At 44.4% G+C, this 20,068-nt stretch overlaps 1 protein-coding gene across 3 annotated transcripts in view; it reads right to left on the reverse strand.

Annotated features, from left to right (window-relative positions):
• Positions 1-20,068, reverse strand: part of SMIM14 (small integral membrane protein 14) — an 81,228-nt gene that overhangs the window by 38,911 nt on the left and 22,249 nt on the right. For all 3 annotated transcript variants that reach the window (XM_051842486.3, XM_089325350.1, XM_070068124.2), the window contains exon 2: positions 11,985-12,094. In XM_051842486.3, the coding sequence (XP_051698446.1) occupies positions 11,985-12,059 (75 nt within the window). In that variant the 5' untranslated portion in view covers positions 12,060-12,094. The remainder of the gene's footprint in view (positions 1-11,984; positions 12,095-20,068) is intronic.

Genomic DNA, 20,068 nt, shown 5'->3' on the forward strand with positions numbered 1-20,068 from the left:
TAATTACTACTCTTTAATAACTGTACTCTTTGTAATGCTTCTGAAGAGGCTCACAAAGTTTCACTTTTAGGTTATTTGAATAGGTTTCCCAGCCACATGGTTAATGTAAAAATACAGTGAAAAGTCTTCCTCCTCTCTTTTTCTCCTTTGGTTGTATGAGTAGCACTTTCTGAGGTGCCAGAAGGCAACCACTAGGCCATGGAGTAGAATGTAACTAAAGAACAGCACAGCACTGGAAGCTAAGCCGCCAGGGTTTGGCTGCGCCTCTGCCACTCTCGGGCGAGCTCCAACCACACCTAGGAAAACAGCAATCTCTGCACCTCAGGATCCTCACCTATAAAAGGAATCTCAGTGCTTACGTCAGCTTCCTATGGCAGGGCCCCCTTCAAGTGCTCCCCACTGTACTCACTGTACTGTCTGTGGCCTCTCCCTCTCACGCATTTATAAATATACTGTTACTGACCCCCACACACCTGCAAAGGCATCTCTATGGCTTTCAATAAAGGGTCTTCTTTTCTTTTCCTAAAATGATTGGTTTCATTTATTTTTGAGAGAGAGAGAGAGAGAAAGAATGAATGAATGAATGAGAATATCTTCCATCTGCTGGTTCACTCCCTAAATGGCTGCAATGGCTGGGGCTGGGCCAGGCCAAAGCCTGGAGCCTGGAACTCTTTAAGGGGCTCCCACATGGGTGCCAGGGGACCCAAGTACCACGGTCATCGTCTACTGTCTCCCAAGGGTATGCACTAGTAGAAAGCTGGATGAGAAGTAGAGCAGCTGGAGCTTGAACCAAACACCCAGATACTGGATACTGGCATCTCAAGCATTGATTTAACCATTGTGCTGAATAACTACTCCACAACATTTTTTTTTTAATTAAAGATTTACTAATCTGAAGGGCAAAGTGACAGAGACAGAGAGACCTTCCATCCACTGGTAGACCCCCACTAAATGCCTCCAACAGCTGGAACTGGACCTGGCCAACGCCAGAAGCAAAGAACTCCATCCTAGTCTCTCATGTGGGTGGCAGAAACCCAAATACATGGGCTCATCATCTGCTACCTTCCCAGGTGCACCTCTTCCAATCCAGCTCTCTGTAATGTCCTGGGAAAGCAGTAGAAGATGGCTCAAGTGCTTGGGCTCCAGCACCCATGTGGGAGACCCAGAAGAAGCTTCTGGCTCCTGGCTTCAGATTGGCTCAGCTCTGGCCATTGCAGCCATGTGGAGAGTGATCCAAAAGATGGAAGACCTTTCTCTCTGTCTCTCACATTCTCTGTCACTCTACCTCTCAAATAAATAAAAATTTTAAAAAAAAAAAGGCTAAACACTAGGGAGCTAGATTACAAAAAATAGCTTCCCTACCAAGGAAGTATGCAGGCAGCATAAAGATTCTTTTAAGATTTATTTATTTATTTGAAAGTCAGAATTATTGTGGCAGGGAGAGGAAGAGATCAACCTTCCACCTGTTGGTTCACTCCCCAAATGGCTGCAGTGGCCAGGGCTGGGCCAGGCAGAAGTCAGGAGCTTCTTCTGGGTCTCCCTCATGGATGCAGGAGCCCAAGGACTTGAGCCATCTTCCACTGTCTTCCCAGGCGCATTAAGCAGGGAACTGGTTTGGAAGTGAAATGGCCAGGGTTTGAACCCGCACTCATATGGGATGCTGCTGCCACATACAGCTGCTTAACCCACTGCACCAAAGTGCCAGCCCCTAAAGATTCTTTTAAAAAAATATTTTTATTTGAAAGGCAGAGAGAAAGAGAGACAGAGGGAGAGGTCTTCCAACCACTGGTTCACTCCCCAGATGGCAGCAATGGCTGGAACTGTGCCAATCTGAAGCCAGGAGCTTCTTCTGGGTCTCCTATGTGGGTGCAGGGGCCCAAGCACTTCGGCCATTTTTTTTTTTTTTTTTTTTGCAATAAACACTACGTAAGTTTTCTTTTTTTAAAAAAAGTTTTTATTTAATGAATGCATTTTAATAGGTACAACTTTAGGAATATAGTGGTTCTTTTGCCCATACCCACCCTCCCACACCAACTCCCATCCCACCTCCCTCTCCCTCTCCCATTTCCTTCTTCATTATGGTTCATTTTTAGTTTGATTTTATATATAGAGGACCAATTCCATGTCAAGCACAGATTTCAACAGTTTGCATCCACACACACATACAACATATAGAGTATAGTTTGAGAACAAGATTTGCAGTTGATTCTCATAGTACAACTCATTAAGGATGAAGGTCCTATATGGGGAGTAAGTGCAAAGTGACTTCTGTTGTTCCTTTAACAATTAACACTCCTATTTATGACATCAGTGATCTCCTGAGGCTCTTGTCATGGGCTGCCAAGGCTATGGAAGCTTTTTGTGACCATAGACTCCAGCAGTATTTGGACACGGCCAAAAGCAAAGTGGATGTCCTCTCCTCCCCTCAGAGAAAGGTACATTCTTCTTTGATGGTTGGGCTATTTCTTACTACTTTCCCAGGCCATAGCAGAGAGCTGGATTGGAAGTGGAGCAGCTGGGTCTTGAACCAGTGCCCATATGGGATGCTGGCACTGCAGGTGGTAGTTTTACCCACTATGCCACAGTGCCAGCCCCAAAGATTCTCTCAACTCTCAAAGTAGGAAAGGCTTCATCCTAAGGCTTTATAGTATCTCTCATTAATTAAGTGCCTGTTCTTTTCCTTCAATAATAAAACCGATGTAAAGGTTATAGGTGACCTTAGCTTCCTTCTTGGTCCTTAACATCCCACTCGAGCCTTCCACATGCATTTATCTTCCACTTGCCTTAGACAGCAGTTCCAGTTTTAGCCTGGTAGCAAAGGCCAGTCACTTCACAACACACAGAGGGGAAAAGATGCACAACAGATCCAGCTACTCCACAGACCCTTACTTCCTCTTTGTACTAAAACTTGGAAAGTTCATCTTTTTGGTTTTGTTAATCTTATTTAATATTTTATTATTTATTTGAAAGGCAGAGTGACAGAGATATTTTCCATATGCAGGTTCACTCTCCAAAAGACCCCAACAACTGGGGCTGGACCAGGCTGAAGCCAGGAGCTCACACTCCATCTGGTTTCCCACATGGGTGGTAGCCCCCAAGCGCTTGAGTCATCCTCTGCTGCCTTCCTAGGTGCATTAGCAGGGAGCTGGATCGGAAGTGGAGCAGCTGGGATTGGAATCAGTGCTCTGATATGTGATGCTGACATTGCAAGCTGCAGCTTAACTCACTGTGCCAGAATGTTGGCCCCTGTCAGTCTTAACTGTTATTATTTATGTTCACAATAGAGTGAAACAGTTACACAGGTCTTTGGGCCCCTGCACCCGTGTGGGAGACTTGGAGGAAGCTCCTGGCTTTGGATCAGCTGGCTCTGGCCGTTATGGCCAATTGGGGAGTGAACCAGCAGATGGAAGACCTTTCTCTCTCTCTTTGCTTCTCCTTCTCTCTAACTCTGACTTTCAAATAAATAAATATATCTTTTTAAAAAAACTTATTCATTGGAGAGGCAGAGTTACAGAGAGAAAGAGAGAGGGAGAGACACAGGAGAAGTCTTCCATCTGCTGGTTCACTCCCCCAGTGATCCAAAGCCAGGAGCTTCCTCTGGGTCTCCCACGTGGGTATGGGGCCCAAGCAGTTGGACCAGCTTCCACTGCCTTCCCAGGCCATTAGCAGGGAGCTAGATCAGAAGTGGAGCAACCGGGACTCGAACTGGCACCTACATGGTATGCCAGGGCTGCAGGTGGAGGCTTAACCCATTGCACCACAATGCTGGCCCCAAACCTATGACTTTAACAACTTGTTTTCAGTTAGCTAGATCACAAATGTTTAAACACATTAGGTGTTCTAATCTGTACTTCTGAAAAAGTTATATCACCCCCTCACCCCCAATTAAGCCAACTTCCCTGCAATCCTAGTGCACAGCTACCACCCTATGATCTCCCTTCAACATTATCTTGGAAGGAGCTTGATTTCACTCATGTGCTGGATCTCCTGCTCTCTATATTATAAGGCAGTCTTCTTTCTTGGTTAACGCCTTTTTTAAAAAAAGATTTATTTATTTATTTCAAAGTCAGAGTTACAGAGGGAGAGACAGAAAGAAAGATCTTCCAGCTGCTTATTCATTTCCCCAAAGGGCCGCAATGGCCAAGGCTGGGCCAAACTGCATCTAGAAGCCAGGAGCTTCATCCAGGTTTCTCACATGGGTGCAGGGGCTCAAGCACTTGGGCCATCTTCTGCTGCTTTCCCAGGCACATTAGCAAGGAGCTGGATCAGAAGTGGAGCAGTCGGGACTCAAACCGGCACCCATATGGGATGCTGGCCCTGCCGTGTCTTAAGCTGCTGCATCATAGCACTGGCCCCAAGGTTTATGCCTTTATTTTGGTGAAAAATAGTTCATCTTCTAGTTACTTCCCAGAAAAGGGTACTTAAGGTGAAATTTCTGAGGCCTCCCTCCAACACACTTGATGAACAGTTTGGTTGGATACAGAATGCTGGGCTGGTAATAAATTTCTGCTGGAATCCTGAAGTTACTGCGTCAGTGTCTTCTAGTTTCCAGTTTTGCTACTGAAAAGTTTAAGGTCATTCTGACTCATGATCCTTAGGATGTGAGCTGTTTTCCAGGAACAGCAAGGTGGCCAGAGTTGCTAGAACAAAGTGAGCAAAGGAGAAGACTCAGGTGGAAGGGGACGGATCATGAAGAGGCATGCAGATTTTGTCATTCTGAGTATCACGGGAGCTACTGCCAGACTTTGAATAAGAAGGAACATTATTTGACTTATCTAAAATAGGTCACTTCAGCAGCTATGGTGAAACGAAACATGAAAGGGAGGGTCATAGTTAAGAGGACAGAAGCAAGGAGACCAAAGGCAGTCTAACCGTAGTAACAGATAACAGACTGGAACAGGACACTGCATGGGAACTGTGATAAATGGCTGGATATTGAATATATTTTTAAGGCTGAGCTGAAAGGATTTCTTCCTGCATCAGATGTGGGGCCAAAAGAACAGAGTATAAGATGACCCAAAAATTGCTGCCCAACTAACCTGAGTAATGAAGTGAATAGGGAAGACTCGGAGAAACGTTAAGCTTGGGGGCAAGCAGTTTGATTACACAAACATCAAATTTAAGATGTCTCTTAGTTACCCAAATGGAGATGATACATCAACAAAAGTATGCACAAAAGTATGCAATCCAGAAACAGCAACATCTTGGCCTGACTAATTTGGGGCATGACTTTGGCTCTTGTTTTGATCACTTACCCTCCCCTCCCTCCAACCCTCCATCCCTTCCTGCCTTAAGATTTATTTATTTATTTATTTTTTTCGAAAGCAGAATGAAACACAGAGAGATCTTCAGTCCTCTGGTTCACGCCCCACATGGCCAAATGCCTGGGCTGAAGCCAGGGGCCTGGAAATTCATACGGTCTCCCATATGGGTGGCAGGGGCCCAACCACTTGGGCCATCCTTTACTGCTGTCCCAGGCACATTAGCAGGGAACCAGATCAGAAGTGGAGCAGCTGGGACTCAAACTGGCACTCGTCTGGGGTGTAGGCACTGCATACAGTGGCTTAACTCACTGTGCTACAACGCCAGCTCCATCCTGCCTTTCATCCTATTTATTTTTCGTGCCAGGTTGAGCAATGTGAACCACATAATATCCTTTTTGAAAGTTCTTTTCTGCTTACATCAGCCAGAATTTCTGTTGCTTGTAAAATTCATTTTCAAAAACCTAAAAAAAAACCTAAGAGGGGCAAGTATTTATTTATTTATTATTTGACAGGTAGAGTTACAGTCAGTGAGAGAGAGAGAGACAGAGAGAAAGGTCTTCCTTCCGTTGGTTCACTCCCCAAATGGCCGCCACGGCTGGCGCTGCGCCAATCTGAAGCCAGGAGCCAGGTGCTTCTTCCTGGTCTCCCATGCGGGTGCAGGGCCCAAGGACTTGGACCATCGTCCACTGCACTCCCCGGCCACAGCAGAGAGCTGGCCTGGAAGAGGAGCAGCTGGGAATAGAACCTGGTGCCCATATGGGATGCTGGTGTGGTGGTCCCAGGGGGCAAGTATTTAATCTGGCAATTAAGATAACTATGTCCCATGTCAGAGTACCTGGGTTCAATTCCCAGCTCCATCATTGATTCCAGCTTGCTGCTAACACAGACTGAGACAGGCAGCAATGATGGCTCAAGTAAACGGGTTCCTATTACCCACTAAGAGGTCTGGATTGAGTTCCTGGCTCCTGGCTTTGGCGCAGCCCAGCCATGGCCATTGCAGGCATCTGGAGAATAAATCACTAGATGGAAGAGCTAGCAAAAGATCAAGAGTTAGCCAGCTTACTCAGTTTCTGCCTCTTTACCTTCCCAAATACATTTTTTAAAAATTAAAAAAGTTCCAGTTTAGTATGTGAAATTGACGTTAGTATATTACAAGAATAAATTCTATGTTTAGGGCCGGCATTGCGGTACTGTGGGTAAGCTGTTACCTGTGATGCTAACATCCCACAAGAGTGCCAGTTTGAGTCTAGGCTGCTCCACTTCTGATCCAACTCTCTGCTAACGCACCTGGGAAAGCAGCAGATGGCTGAAGTGCGCAGGACCCTGTACCCATCTGGGAGACTTAGAAGCTCCTGGTTTCTGGCATTGGCCTGGCCCAGCCCTGGCCACTGTGGCCATCTGGGGAGTGAACCAGCAAATGGAAGATCTGTCTCTCCCTCTCCCTCTAACTCTTTCAAATAAATAAATCTTTTTTTTTAAATAAAAATCCAGTAAAATAAATTCATTAAAAAAGAATGATTATTTCTAGAATTTCTATAACCTATCACTATTACATTTATTATTTTCCTGAGCACAGGGAGGTAAATTCTAGTAGCTGGAACCAACAGTGAAAAATTACATCCCCATATAAACTGCTTTTAAAATATAGGCTGGGAGCTAGCTGAGAATTCTACAGAGGCATAAAATTACAAGTATGACAAAAAGGTTCTTTGAAGTATAGCAGGAGGAGAAAACAAATATATGAGATATAAAGGCTTAGTATATTATAAAAGAATACTGATAATATTAAATGGAAAACGGATGGTTTGCATTAAAATAACTTTCTCCTGGTTTTAGATATATAATCCTAACCGATACAGGAAGACTAGGAATTTGGCCTAGTGGTTAAGATGCTGCTTAGGATGCCTGCATGCTTTATCGGAGTGCTTGGGTCCAAGTCACAGCTCTGCTCCTGACTCCAGCTTCCTGCTAACACATACCCTGGGCAGCAGCAGTAATGACTCAAGTGGCTGGGTCCCTGTCACACACGTTGGAGACCTGGATTGCGTTCTCAGCTCCCAGCATGATCTCCTATCCTTTGAGAATTTGGGGAGTGAATTAATGGATGGGATAGCACTCTTTCTTCTCTCTTCCCCTGTCTCTGCTTCTTGAATGAATGAATGAATGAATAACAAAGTATAAGAGAATTCTCAGCCCTGAATTTTGCCATCCAGAGATAATCATTATTAACATTTTCATCTAGTTTTTTTTCTAATGCACATGAGGGTACTTCAAAAAGTTTGTGGAAAACAGAATTAAAAGGTAAGTATGGGGACCCACGCTGTGGTGTAGTGGGTAAAGCCTCTGTCTGCAGTGCTGGCATCCCATATAGATGCCAGTTCGTGTCCCAGCTGCTCCACTTCTGAGCCAGCTCTCTGCTATGGCCTGGGAAAGCAGCAGAAGATGGCCCAAGTCCTTGGGTCCCTGCACCCACATGGGAGCCCCAGAAGAAGCTCCTCGTCCAGGGTTCTCTCTCTGCCCCTCCTTCTTTCTCTGTGTAACTCTTTCAAATAAATAAATAAATAAATCTTAAAAAAATAAAAAGAAAGCAGTTAGGTATCAACAGAGAAGGTTTGGCTCAGTAATACCACTGGACTGTGAATTTAAATAAAACAAGAAGAAAAATGCATGGAATTAAAGCTTCAAAGCACAATTCAAAGAAATGTTTAACAAACCTAATCAGCACGTTCCCGTACAGAAGCAATTGAGTTTTTGTTATAGAATCTTCAATATTGCTAGCAGTGTGTTACTAATGACAGGATCACCCATCAGTAATTCAGACTGTGACTATATGCAGTATAAAAATTTGAACTTGTAAAGGATTTGTAAACTCTAAAACCTGTTGTGATGTAATTACAAATCACTTCACACCAGTACTGTCATCAACAAGGTCCTGTGTAGCACAGATTAGCGTAAACTGCAGGGCATGCACACAGTTAAACACGGCTTCCCTGACAGTCTACCAAAGCACAGTAAAGAGAAAAACACAGGGGATGACCAAACACAGGGCTTAGTTTCAACTATTTCTGAAAAGTAGCAGCGCTAATAGAAAAAAGCACACTACTAAATTCAAAATACTAAAGATTAAAGATAGATAATAACCCTTACTAAAAATTGATCCCTGGGGACATTTCTCATAGTTAAATTACAAGGCTAAGGCCGGTGCTGTGGCTCAGCGGGTTAACGCCCTGGCCTGAGACAGCAACATGCCATATGGGCGCCAGTTCTAGTTTCGTCTGCTCCTCTTCTGATCCAGCTCTCTGCTATAGCCTGGGATAGCAGTAGAAGATGGCCCAAGTCCTTGGATCCCTGCACCCACATGGGAGACCCGGAAGAAGCTCCTGGCTTCAGATCGGCGCTTCTCCAGCCATTGCAGCAAATTGGGGTGTGAATCGGATGGAAGACCTCTCCTTCTGCCTCTCCTCTCTCTTTGTGTAGTTCTGACTTTCAAATAAATAAATAAATCTTTTTTTTAAAAAAAAAAAAGCTGAAAAAAATTACAAAGCTAGGGGCTAGCACTGTGGTGTAGTGGGTAAAGCTACTGCCTGCAGTGGCAGCATCACATATGGGTAAGGGTTCGAGACCCAGCTGCTCCACTTCCAATCCAGCTCTCTGCTGTGGCCTGGGAAAGAAGTAAATAACAGTCTTAGCCCTTGGGCTCCTGCACCTGCATGGGAGACTGACATCCCATATGGGTGCTTGTTCAAGACCCAGCTGCTCCACTTTCAATCCAGCTCTCTGCTGTGGCCTGGGAAAGCAGTAGATAACAGTCCAAGTCCTTGGGCCCCTACACCTGCATGGGAGACCTGGAAGAAGCTCCTGGCTTCAGATTTGTGCAGTTCCAGCTGTTGCAGCCATTTGGAGAGTGAACCAGCAGATGAAGACCTCTCTCTCCACCCCCCTTCCTCTGCCTCTTTGTAGCTCTGCCTTTCAAATAAATAAATCATTAAAAAATTATAAGGCTATATTTTGTTACTAACAGTACAGTCATTTGAAAATGTTTTCATTTTGGTTAAATTTATACCCAAAACTGATCATTTCTTTACTTAATAAACAGAAATTTTTTTTTTTTTTTTTTTTTTTTTTTTTTTGACAGGCAGAGTGGACAGTGAGAGAGAGAGACAGAGAGAGAAAGGTCTTCCTTTTTGCCGTTGGTTCACCCTCCAATGGCCGCCGCTGCAGCCGGCGCACCGCGCTGATCCTGGCAGGAGCCAGGAGCCAGGTGCTTTTCCTGGTCTCCCATGGGGTGCAGGGCCCAAGCACCTGGGCCATCCTCCACTGCACTCCCTGGCCATAGCAGAGAGCTGGCCTGGAAGAGGGGCAACCGGGACAGAATCCGGCGCCCCAACCGGGACTAGAACCCGGTGTGCCGGCGCCGCAAGGTGGAGGATTAGCCTATTGAGCCACGGCGCCGGCAATAAACAGAAAATATTTTAAGAACATTCCCTCCTGGAACTCCTCTATTTTTACATCAAGTGCTCAGAAATATGACATTATTATTATATTTCTATGTCCTCAAGAGTCTGGTTTAATTTACAAGTCCTTATTTTATTCCTTTCCTTTTAAGTAATTCTGAAGAATCCTAATTCTTAGTATATGCTGACTCTCAAAAAGAAAGTGTATTTATAAAAAATACACTTCTGATCATTACTTATGGAGATACTGAGTCAGCAGAAAACCTACTAATTAAGTAACACCAATTAGAATATTTGAGAAAAGGTTTGTATCTGCCTTTATTAACCAGCTCACAAGAATACATCTTGGTTCAAGAATGTTTTAAAACAACAATAAAAGGCTATTATAAGGTATAATAAAGATGTACTTTATTGTGGCTGGCATTGTGGCGCAGAGGGTGAAGCTGCCATTTGTGATGCTGGCATCTCTTACTGGAGAGCCAGGTCAAGTCCTGGCTATTTCCAGCTTCCTGCTAAAGCTCCTGGGAAGGCAGTGGAAGATGCTCCAAGTACATGAGTCCTTGCCACCCATATGAGAGACCAGGATGAAGCTCCTAGTTTCAGCCTGGCCCAGACCTGGCTGCTGCACCCATTTGGGGAATGAACAAGTGCAGGAGGAAGATCTTTCTGTCCCTTCCTCTCTGTTGTTTTGCCTTTCAAATAAATAATTAAACCTCAAAAAATGCATTTTATTAATAATCTAATTTCTGCTTTTGCATTAAAAAGTATATAGTATAATCTAAACAGTACTGTGTTTAAGCTCATAAGCTATGAATGTCATAAAAACCTTCCATTTAGGGCCGGTACTGTGGCGCAGTATGTTAATCCTCCACCTGCTGGCATCCCATATGGGCATCGGTTCTAGTCCCGGCTTCTCCTTTTCTGACACAGCTGGCTCCAGCCATTTGTGGCCATTTGGGGAGTGAACCAGCAGATGAAAGAACTTTCTCTCTGTCTCTCCCTCTGTCTGTAACTCTGCCTCTCAAATAAGTAAATAAAATTTTTTTTGACATGCAGAGTTAGACAGTGAGAGAGAGAGACAGAGACAGAGAGAAAGGTCTTCCTTTTTCCGTTGGTTCACCTCCCAAATGGCCACTACGGCTGGCGCGCTGCACCGATCCGAAGCCAGGAGCCAGGTGCTTCCTCCTGGTCTCCCATGCAGGTGCAGGGCCCAAGCACTTGGGCCATCCTCCACTTCACTCCCGGGCCACAGCAGAGAGCTGGACTGGTAGAGGAGCAACCGGGACAGAACTGGTGCCCCAACCGGGACTAGAACCTGGGGTGCCGGCGCCACAGGCGGAGGATTAGCCAAGTGAGCCGTGGTGCCAGCCAAATAAGTAAATAAATCTTTTAAGTTATAGAGGGGCAGAGGCAGAGGCAGAGGCAGAGGCAGAGGCAGAGAGAGAGAGAGAGAGAGAGTGTCAGTCTGCCATCAGCTGGTTCACTCCCCAGATGGCTGTAATGGCCAGAGCTGTGCTGATCTGAAGCCAGGAGCTTCTTCTTCTGGGTCTCCCACGTGCGTTCAGGAGCCCAATGACTTGACTTGGGTCATCTCCCACTGCTTTCCCAGGCCATAGCAGAGAGCAGGTTCGGAAGTGGAGCAGCCAGGTCTTGAACTGGTGCCCACGTGGGATGCTGGCACTGAAGGTGGCAGCTTTACCCGCTACACCACAGTGCTGGCTCCAATAAATAAAAATCTTTTTAAAAAAAACACATTCAAAAACCTTCCAGTTCTAACTTCATTACAATAGATTCAATGAGACAATCCAAAATTTGTTGTTCAGAAATCTACCTCTGTCAAACAATTTAGATTTGGAACTGCCTTACCCAGAAATTTTTTCTGTCATATCAGAGGTTGGATGGAGGAGGATTTGAACCATATCCTAATAGAAACTGAGACTTCATAGCAGCTTAGCAAAGAAGCTCCACATAGCTAAAAACAATGCATTTATATTATATTAACACAGGGTAGAAAATGCTGTCCGTGAAGTGTTATCTACCTATGGTGGTAAATTTCATCAACGCCAGTCTCCCGTAAAGACCATAATCTGTTTTCATGTAGTAAAAGAATTGTTGGCAAATATTTTAATCATTATGACTTAAACCATTGTTGAACTTAAACTTTTTAAAGACCGTCAGATGAGAATCCTCCAACAAACAACGCTTTCACAAAAACAGGATGGACAGGGTAGGGATCAGGTCTGCGTGACTGCCCCGCTCATCTCACCAGATTGATCAGCCTTCTCATTGCATGTTCATGGGAGCAAATGCATTCGCAGGGATCGAATCCACCTTCTGCCATGATTACCCAGCTTGGTTTTACTTGACTGTTTAAATCTAGGGAGAAGAAAAAATAGTGTAAGACTGCCATTCAGAGTTATTCTTTTTCTTGAGCTATGAAAAAGCATATACTGTATGTTTTCCTAAACTGCATATAGTTCACATTTACTAATGATCTATGCCTATTAATTACTGATCCTAAATGAGTTATGCATTTATCATATGAATTACGAACTTACAAAAGTGCTCACCCTTCTACCATCAGACCAATTTCCTACAAATATGAACAAATGTCTTTGGATGCCATAAACTGTCACCACCTGTGATGCTGACGCTACACTCAGCCTAATCACTAAATTAGTTCATTTTATTAGCTCCTTTAAAGGCAGCCTTTACCCTATACCAAGGAAGCTGTCTGGGGGAAAAAAAAAAGAGGTATCTAAAATGATTTTAAGGGTTATGGAGGGAAATTAATGACAACGGACAGGAAACAGCTATATGGGTTCTAAAAATCAAAGAGAAGATAGGATTAAAGAGAAACAAGATAGAATTCAAAGAAATAAGACAGTGTACTCACAACCAGATTTACCCTATGCTGGCATCCCACACGCGTGGCAGTTAAGCCCCGGCTGCTCCACTTCTGATCTAGATCCCTGCTAATGCAGCTGGGAAGGCAGAAGATGGCCAAGTACTTGAGCCTCTGCCACCCATGTGAGAGACCTGACAGAAGCTCCTGGCTTCTGGCTTCAGCCTGGCCCACCCCTGGCCATTGCAGCCATCTGCAGAGTGAACCAGCAGATGGAAGACCTCTTTCTAACTCTCCTTCTTCCTCTCTGACTTTCAAATAAATAAAATAAATTTTTTAAAAAGTGGGCAAAATACAAGAAACAAGGGCTTTTAAGGCGCTAGTCATTGGGCAACCAAGAAGAGAGATCCCCGAGAGATGGGGACCCAGCAAGCCGAGCACCATGATTGGCCCAGTTTACTCCCTGGGGGACTTTCTTGGTCAAGTTGCAGGGAGGGCAAAGCGAAGCCAAAGCCCAGTGGCATCAGGGAGAAGCAGCTAAAAAAGGATCACATGGAGCAGCTAGATGAAGGATCTAAGAAACTCTCAATTTGTAGATAAAAACATGGCAGTATCCAGGATGACAGATAGACTAGATGGACTTAACAGCATGTTAGACATTATACAAGAAAAGATTACTGAACTTAAAAAGACAGAATGTCAGAATTACCAACATAGAAACCGTAAAAAAGGATGAATGGAAACAAGAATAGGGCATTTTTGAACAATGTGGTAAATTTGAGTGTCCTAACATACGTGAATTAAGTATACATTTGTCAAAACTTACAAACTGTACATTTAAAAATATACAGTTTGTTGCTTACACCTTGATAAAACTGTTTTTAAAAAACAGTAATGAGAGGGGCCGGTGCTATGGCATAGTAGGTTAAGCCTTTGCCCACAGTGCCAGCATCCCATATGGATGCCGGTTCATGTCCTGGCTGCTCCATTTTCCATCTCTCTGCTAGAGTGCCTAGGAAAGCAGTGAAAGATCTGTTAGATGCTCCTGGCTTCAGACCAGCCCAGCTCTGGCTGCTGCAGCTATTTGGGGAGTGAACCAGCAGATTCTCTCTCTGCCTCTCAAATCAATGAATCTTTTTTTTTTTTTTTTAAATAGTAATGCGTGGGACCAGCACTGTGGCATACCGGGTAAAGCGGCCACCTGCAATGCCATATAGGCACTGGTTCAAGTCCTGGCTGCTCCATCCATTTCCCATCCAACTCCCTGCTCCTGACTCCTGGCTGAAGCTTGGCCCAGGTCAAGCCTTTGCGACCATTTGGGGAGTAAACCAGTGGATGGAAGATATTTATTCTTTCTCTCCCTCTCCCTCTCCCCACTCCCTCCCTTACCCTCCCCCCAATTCTGCCTTTCAAATAAATAAATCTTTTTTTTTTTTTTTTAAGGAGCTTCTTCTGAGTCTCCCACATGGGTGCAGGGGCTCAAGGATTTGGGCAATCCTCTGCTGCTTTCCCAGGTGCATTAGCAGGGAGCTGGACTGGAAGTGGAGCAACTGGCACTTGAACCAGCGCCCCTACAGGATGCTGACACTGCAGGCTGAAGCTTTAACCCGCTGTGCCACAGCGCCAGCACCAGTAAAATGAATCTTTTTTTTAAGTGGTGAAATTAATGCTTATATAAAGAAATGCTAATGAAACAAAACACTTTGGCTAAAAAATGGAACAGTTTCACTCATTCAAAAAAAAAAAATAGCACTTGTGCTAGGCCTTTTAGTGAGCAAACACTGATAGAATCCTTACCCTAACAGCTTTTATATTCCAATGGTGCAAACAGGCACTAAATTTTTGTTAAATTATAGATACAAACTGATAAATGCCATAAAAGATAAATGGGTCAAGGGTGAAAAGAAAACCCACAGAATGGGAGAAAATATTTGCAAATCATGTATCTTATACAGATTTCATATCCAGAACACATAAAGCACTCCTGTAACAAAAGAGACAACCTGACTTTAAAATTAGCAAAAGGTTTGAACATCTCTCCAAATAAGATATAAAAATGGCTGGTGAGCATACAGAAATCAATCATTAGGAACATGAAAATCAAAACCACCCCGAGATACCACTTTGCTCTACTAGGATTACTATGAAAACATAATGGGAAACTAGTGATGCTGCTTTCCTGGGCACACAGCAGGGAACTGGATTGGAAGTGGAGTAGCTGGGACTTGAACTGCCACTCATATGGGATGCCAGCATCGTAAACGTCAGCCTAGCCTGCTGTGCAACAATGTCGGCCCCAGAAAAATTAATTTAAAAAAGTAAAAACATAATTTTTTTTTGTTCAACATAAGCATCTTTAAGTTCAGGATACGTTTTAAGATTTTATTTATGTATTTGAGAGGCAGAGTTACAGGCAGAGAAAGGAAGAGAGAGAGGTCTTCCTTCTGCTGGCTTACTCCCCAAATGCCTGCAACGGCTGGAGCTGGGCCCATCCGAAGTCAGGAGCCAGGAGCTTCCTCTGGGTCTCCCACATGGGTGCAGGGGCCCAAGCACTTGGGCCATCCTCCACTGCTTTCTCATGTCATTAACAGAGAGCTGGATTGGAAGAGGAGCAGCTAGAGCATGAACCAGTGCCCATATGGGATGCCAACACTGCACGCGTATGCTTAACCTACTATGCCATGGTGACTTTTTACAAGCAGTATATCAGCCATCCCCATCCCCATCACTGAATCATACCAGTAAAGCCATGTTTCATGCACTATTCTAATTCTTGGAAGAAATGCTTCAGGATCTTGTTCCCCTTTGTTGAAATTTTTCATTAAAAGCTCTGCTCTTGACTGCAACTGATCTGGGTGCATACCCTTCTTAGCACCTCAAATTAGATCTTGTTCAGATATGTTACATATTTATATGAGTTTATTCTGGTCCAAAAATTCTTGAAATCCATGCACAACTTTTAAAAACTTATTTTTGAGTAGGGTGGAAAGAATCACTATGTTCTGGGGCTGGTGCTGTGGCACAGCAGGTTAAAGCCCTGCCCTGAAGCGCCCAGATCCTATACGGTCACCGGTTCTAGTCCTGGCTGCTCCTCTTCCAATCCAGCTCTCTGCTATGGCCTGGGAAGGCAGTGGAAGATGGCCCAAGTCCTTGGGCCCCTGCACCTGTGTGGGAAACCTGGAAGAAGTTCCTGTCTCCGGGCTTCAGATCCGTGTAGCTCTGGCCACTGTGGCCATCTGGGGAGTGAGCCAGTGGATGGAAGACCTCTCTCTCTCTGTCTCCACCTCTCTCTGTAGCTCTTTCAAATAAATAATTTTTTTTTAAAAAAAGAATTGCTATGTTCCTAAAGTTATATTTATGAAATGCATGAAGTTGGTATACCTTAAATAAAAGGTTTCTGAGGAAAAAAAATATTTTGAGAAGAGGAACAAAGACAGAGAGAGATGGGGCCAGAGCTGTGGCACAGCAGGTAAAGCCACCACCTGCAGTGCCGGCATCCCATATGGGCACCAGTTCTAACTTGGCTGCTCCTCTTCCAATCCCGCTCTCTGCTATGGCCTGGGAAAGCAGTAGAAGACGGCCCAAGTCCTTGGACGTCTGCACCTGTGTGGGAGACCCAGAAGAAGCTCTTGGCCCCTGGCTTCGGAATGGCGCAGCTCTGGCCGTTGCGGCCATCTGGGGAGTGAACCAGCAGATAGAAGACCTCTCTCTCTGTCTCTACCTCTCTAACTTTGTTTTTCAAATATATAAAATAAATCACACAGAGAGATCTCTCAACTGCTGACTCATTCTCCAAAAGCCTGCAACCTCTGGAGATAGACCCTAGCTTTGCCCTGGCCCATCTCTAGAGGTTGCAGGCTGATCTATGAGCTCAATCTAGATCTACCCTGTGGGTGGCAGGGACCAAACTACTTGAGCCATCACTGCTGCCTCCAGGGTGTGCAGGAGCAGAAAGCTGGAATCAGGAATACAGCCAGGAATCAAACCCAGGCACTCCAACATGGGATGTGGGCATCTTGACTGGTATACTAACTGCTAGACCGCATGCCTCCCTCCATAGTCTCTCTCTCTCTCTCTTTTTTTTTTTTATAGGCAGAGTGGACAGTGAGAGAGACAGAGAGAAAGGTCTTCCTTTTTGCCGTTGGTTCACCCTCCAATGGCCGCCACAGCTGGCGTGCTGCGGCCGGCGCGCCGCGCCGATCCGATGGCAGGAGCCAGGTGCTTCTCCTGGTCTCCCATGTGGGTGTAGGTCTCAAGCACTTGGGCCATCCTCCACTGCCTTCCTGGGCCACAGCAGAGAGCTGGCCTGGAAGAGGGGCAACCGGGACAGAATCCGGCACCCCGACCGGGACTAGAACCCCGTGTGCCGGCGCTGCTAGGTGGAGGATTAGCCTAGTGAGCCGCAGCGCCGGCCCCCATAGTCTCTTCATAACATATTTTTCATGAACTTTTTGAAGTCTCTTCAAAGACAGTTGGCGGAGATGTAAAATCATGTAGCTGCTGTGAAGAGTTTGCCAATTTATCAAAAATTTAAGCATAGAGGTGGGCGTTTTTTCTAGCAGTTGAGACTCTTGTATCTCATATTGTTATCCAGGTTCAAGATCCAGCTCCTCACTCCAGCTTCCTGCTAATGCACACCCTGGGAGGCAGGGGTAATGGCTCAAAGAACTAGATTCCAGCTGCCTACGTAGAAGACCTGCTTTGAGTTCCCAGTGCCCGGTTTTGGCCCTGGCTCAGTACCAGCAGTCACAGGCATTTGGGGATTGAAAAAGTGAATGAGAGTCCTCTTTTTGTCTCTGCTTCTCACATAAAAATTTTTTATTAAGTTAAACATACAATTATCACATGACTTAACAATTTCCACTCCTAGGAATGTACTCAAAAGATTGGAAAATGGACTCAGATAATTGTGTGTTAAATGTTCACAGTAGCATTACTTGCAATAGCCAAAAGGTGGAAGCAGCTCCAATGTTCATCAACTGATGAATTAACATAATTTTATGCACACACACACACACACAAGTACACACACAACAGAATACTACTCAACCATACAAAGGAATGAAGTTCTGATATACATAGCACCGGTTCACCTTGAAAACGTGAAGTTATGTGAAATGAGCCAGATATAAAAGTACAAATACCATATGATTCCATTTATATGAAATATCTACACTAGGTAAAATCAAAGGCAGAAATAGGATGGTAGTTTTCAGGGACTGGGGGTAAGGGGCTTAGGGAACTACTGCCTAATGTGTATGCTCTGGGATGGTGCAAATGTTTTGGTAATAGTGGTGATGGCTGTCTACCATTGTGAATAATTACTGCCACTGAAACTGTACACTAAAACATGGTCAAAATGGCAAATTTTATGTTGCACATATTAAACAATTAAAAAAATCACCATGGTTGCCCAGAGATGGGGAGTGCTGGCCACAGAAGCAGAGAGCCAAACTCCCCAGCAGGGAGGAGGCATCATAAACAAACTTTCACCACTGCACATTTTTGTCTGAGGCTCCAGTGTCTGTCAGTCTGTCTCTCTTAAGTTGATTAGCCTTCATGTTAAGAGAACTGATCATTCATACCCAACACAGAAAACGCTCAAGGTAAATGCAATCTACCTTTTATGTAGCAACAGTTCAGCCTGGAAGGCTGTTTCTCAACTCTGCTTTCAGTTTGTTCAAAGGCAATAAAGATGTCAGATGGAGTACACAATACTGGTCCGTCCTTCCTCCCTCTCTTATCTTCCCATATCAAGTGTTGGTTAAAGGAAAAGAGGACTGTGCTAAGACTTTTAAATAAGAAATTGAAACACCAACATGCTCCACACCTATTCAGTTCTGCAGCCTCTGAACGTGGGAATTACTAAACAACAACAACAACAACACTAGCACAGACTTTGTAAAGAAAAGGAGTCTTGTTTTGATCACTTGTTATCAATCTGAGTGATAAAGCACTGCGATATTAAAGTCTCTTTTAAATCCACTTGATTACCAAAATTAGATCCCATCACCACCCTCCACATACACAACTTCTTGAGGGCAGGAACCATCTTAGTCACACTGTCTCCTCAGTGCTCAGCCACAGCACTGTCAATCTTTACTGAATTCCTGATGACTTTTACTTTCTCTGCCTCCATATATGTCAGGAACATGTAAATAAACCAGAATTTTACATTATTCTTGAGTTGCAGCCTCCAGGAAAATGAGAGTCTATTTATAAATAGGACATTTCTCAATGGTGCTAAGCTTTGTGGAGCTTCCTTTGTGTAAATTTGAGCTAAGTACTACTCAGTTTTCGGTTAACAGTTTCCATTTGAAAATCATCTTTGTTGTATGAATGAAAATGTGACAGAGCAGGCATGTGGCACAGTGGTTAGGATGACAACTGGGATGCCCACCTCTCTTCCCAGTGTGCCTGGGTTCAAATCCTGGCTCTTTGAAATCTAGGAAAAGCACATGGGTCCCTGCCACCCACATGAGACCTGTATTGGTTCCAGGCTCCTTGCTTCAGCCTGGCAGGACCCCAGCTGTTATGAGCATTTGGGGAGTGAACCAATAGATGGAAGATGTCTCTCCTTCTCTCTGCCTTTCAAATAAATGAAAATTTAAAAATTTCCTATCTCACAGCAAATTCCAAATGCCTTTATATATATATATATTTATGCACACCCACACAAATAATGGACAACTATCAATTTGTACCAGCAGCTAAGCGCCAGAGCAAAAGAACTTAAACCAATCTCATCCACGTTTTCCTGGTTTCCTAAGACAGTTAGAAGCTGGTCCAGCGAGGGCCACACAGTACAGGGACTAAATGAGGATTCTAGTAAATCTGTATCACAGAGCCTTTTGGTTGAAAGTAATTTAAACCAAAGCTTGCGCCATTTTTCTTTCCCTCCTCAACATGCATCTCTGATCCTGAAGAACAATGCTACCAAAGTCAAAGGCTTGACCCATGAGGACAAAAATTTGCGACAGGTCACAGAAAGACTAAAAAAAAAAAAAAAACCATGAGCAGTGTACTAAAACAATTCAAAATGATCTAGGGGGAGTAGGGAAATATTTAAGGGCATCAATGAAGTAAACGGGCCACGGGATGAATGGGTAATGATTCAAGCAATATTCTTTTTCATATTTTGAAATTCTCCATTAAAAGGAACTTAATTTAGCTTTCAGCCTTTTCCTAGTATAAGTAATATTTATGATAACAGTCCAACTCTGGGTTTGAACATATTAAGCAAAATAATTCATAGCTTTTTTTTTTTTTTTTTTTTGACAGGCAGAGTGGACAGAGAGAGAGAGACAGAGAGAAAGGTCTTCCTTTGCCGTTGGTTTGGTTCACCCCTAATGGCCGCTGCGGCTGGTGCACTGCGTTGATCCAAAGGCAGGAGCCAGGTGCTTCTCCTGGTCTCCCATGGGGTGCAGGGCCCAAGCACTTGGGCTATCCTCCACTGCCTTCCCGGGCCACAGCAGAGAGCTGGCCTGGAAGAGGGGCAACAGGGA

This window comes from Oryctolagus cuniculus, chromosome 2 (genome assembly GCF_051225735.1).
Source record: "Oryctolagus cuniculus isolate XC-2025 breed Fujian yellow rabbit chromosome 2, ASM5122573v1, whole genome shotgun sequence".
Lineage (NCBI taxonomy): Eukaryota > Metazoa > Chordata > Mammalia > Lagomorpha > Leporidae > Oryctolagus > Oryctolagus cuniculus.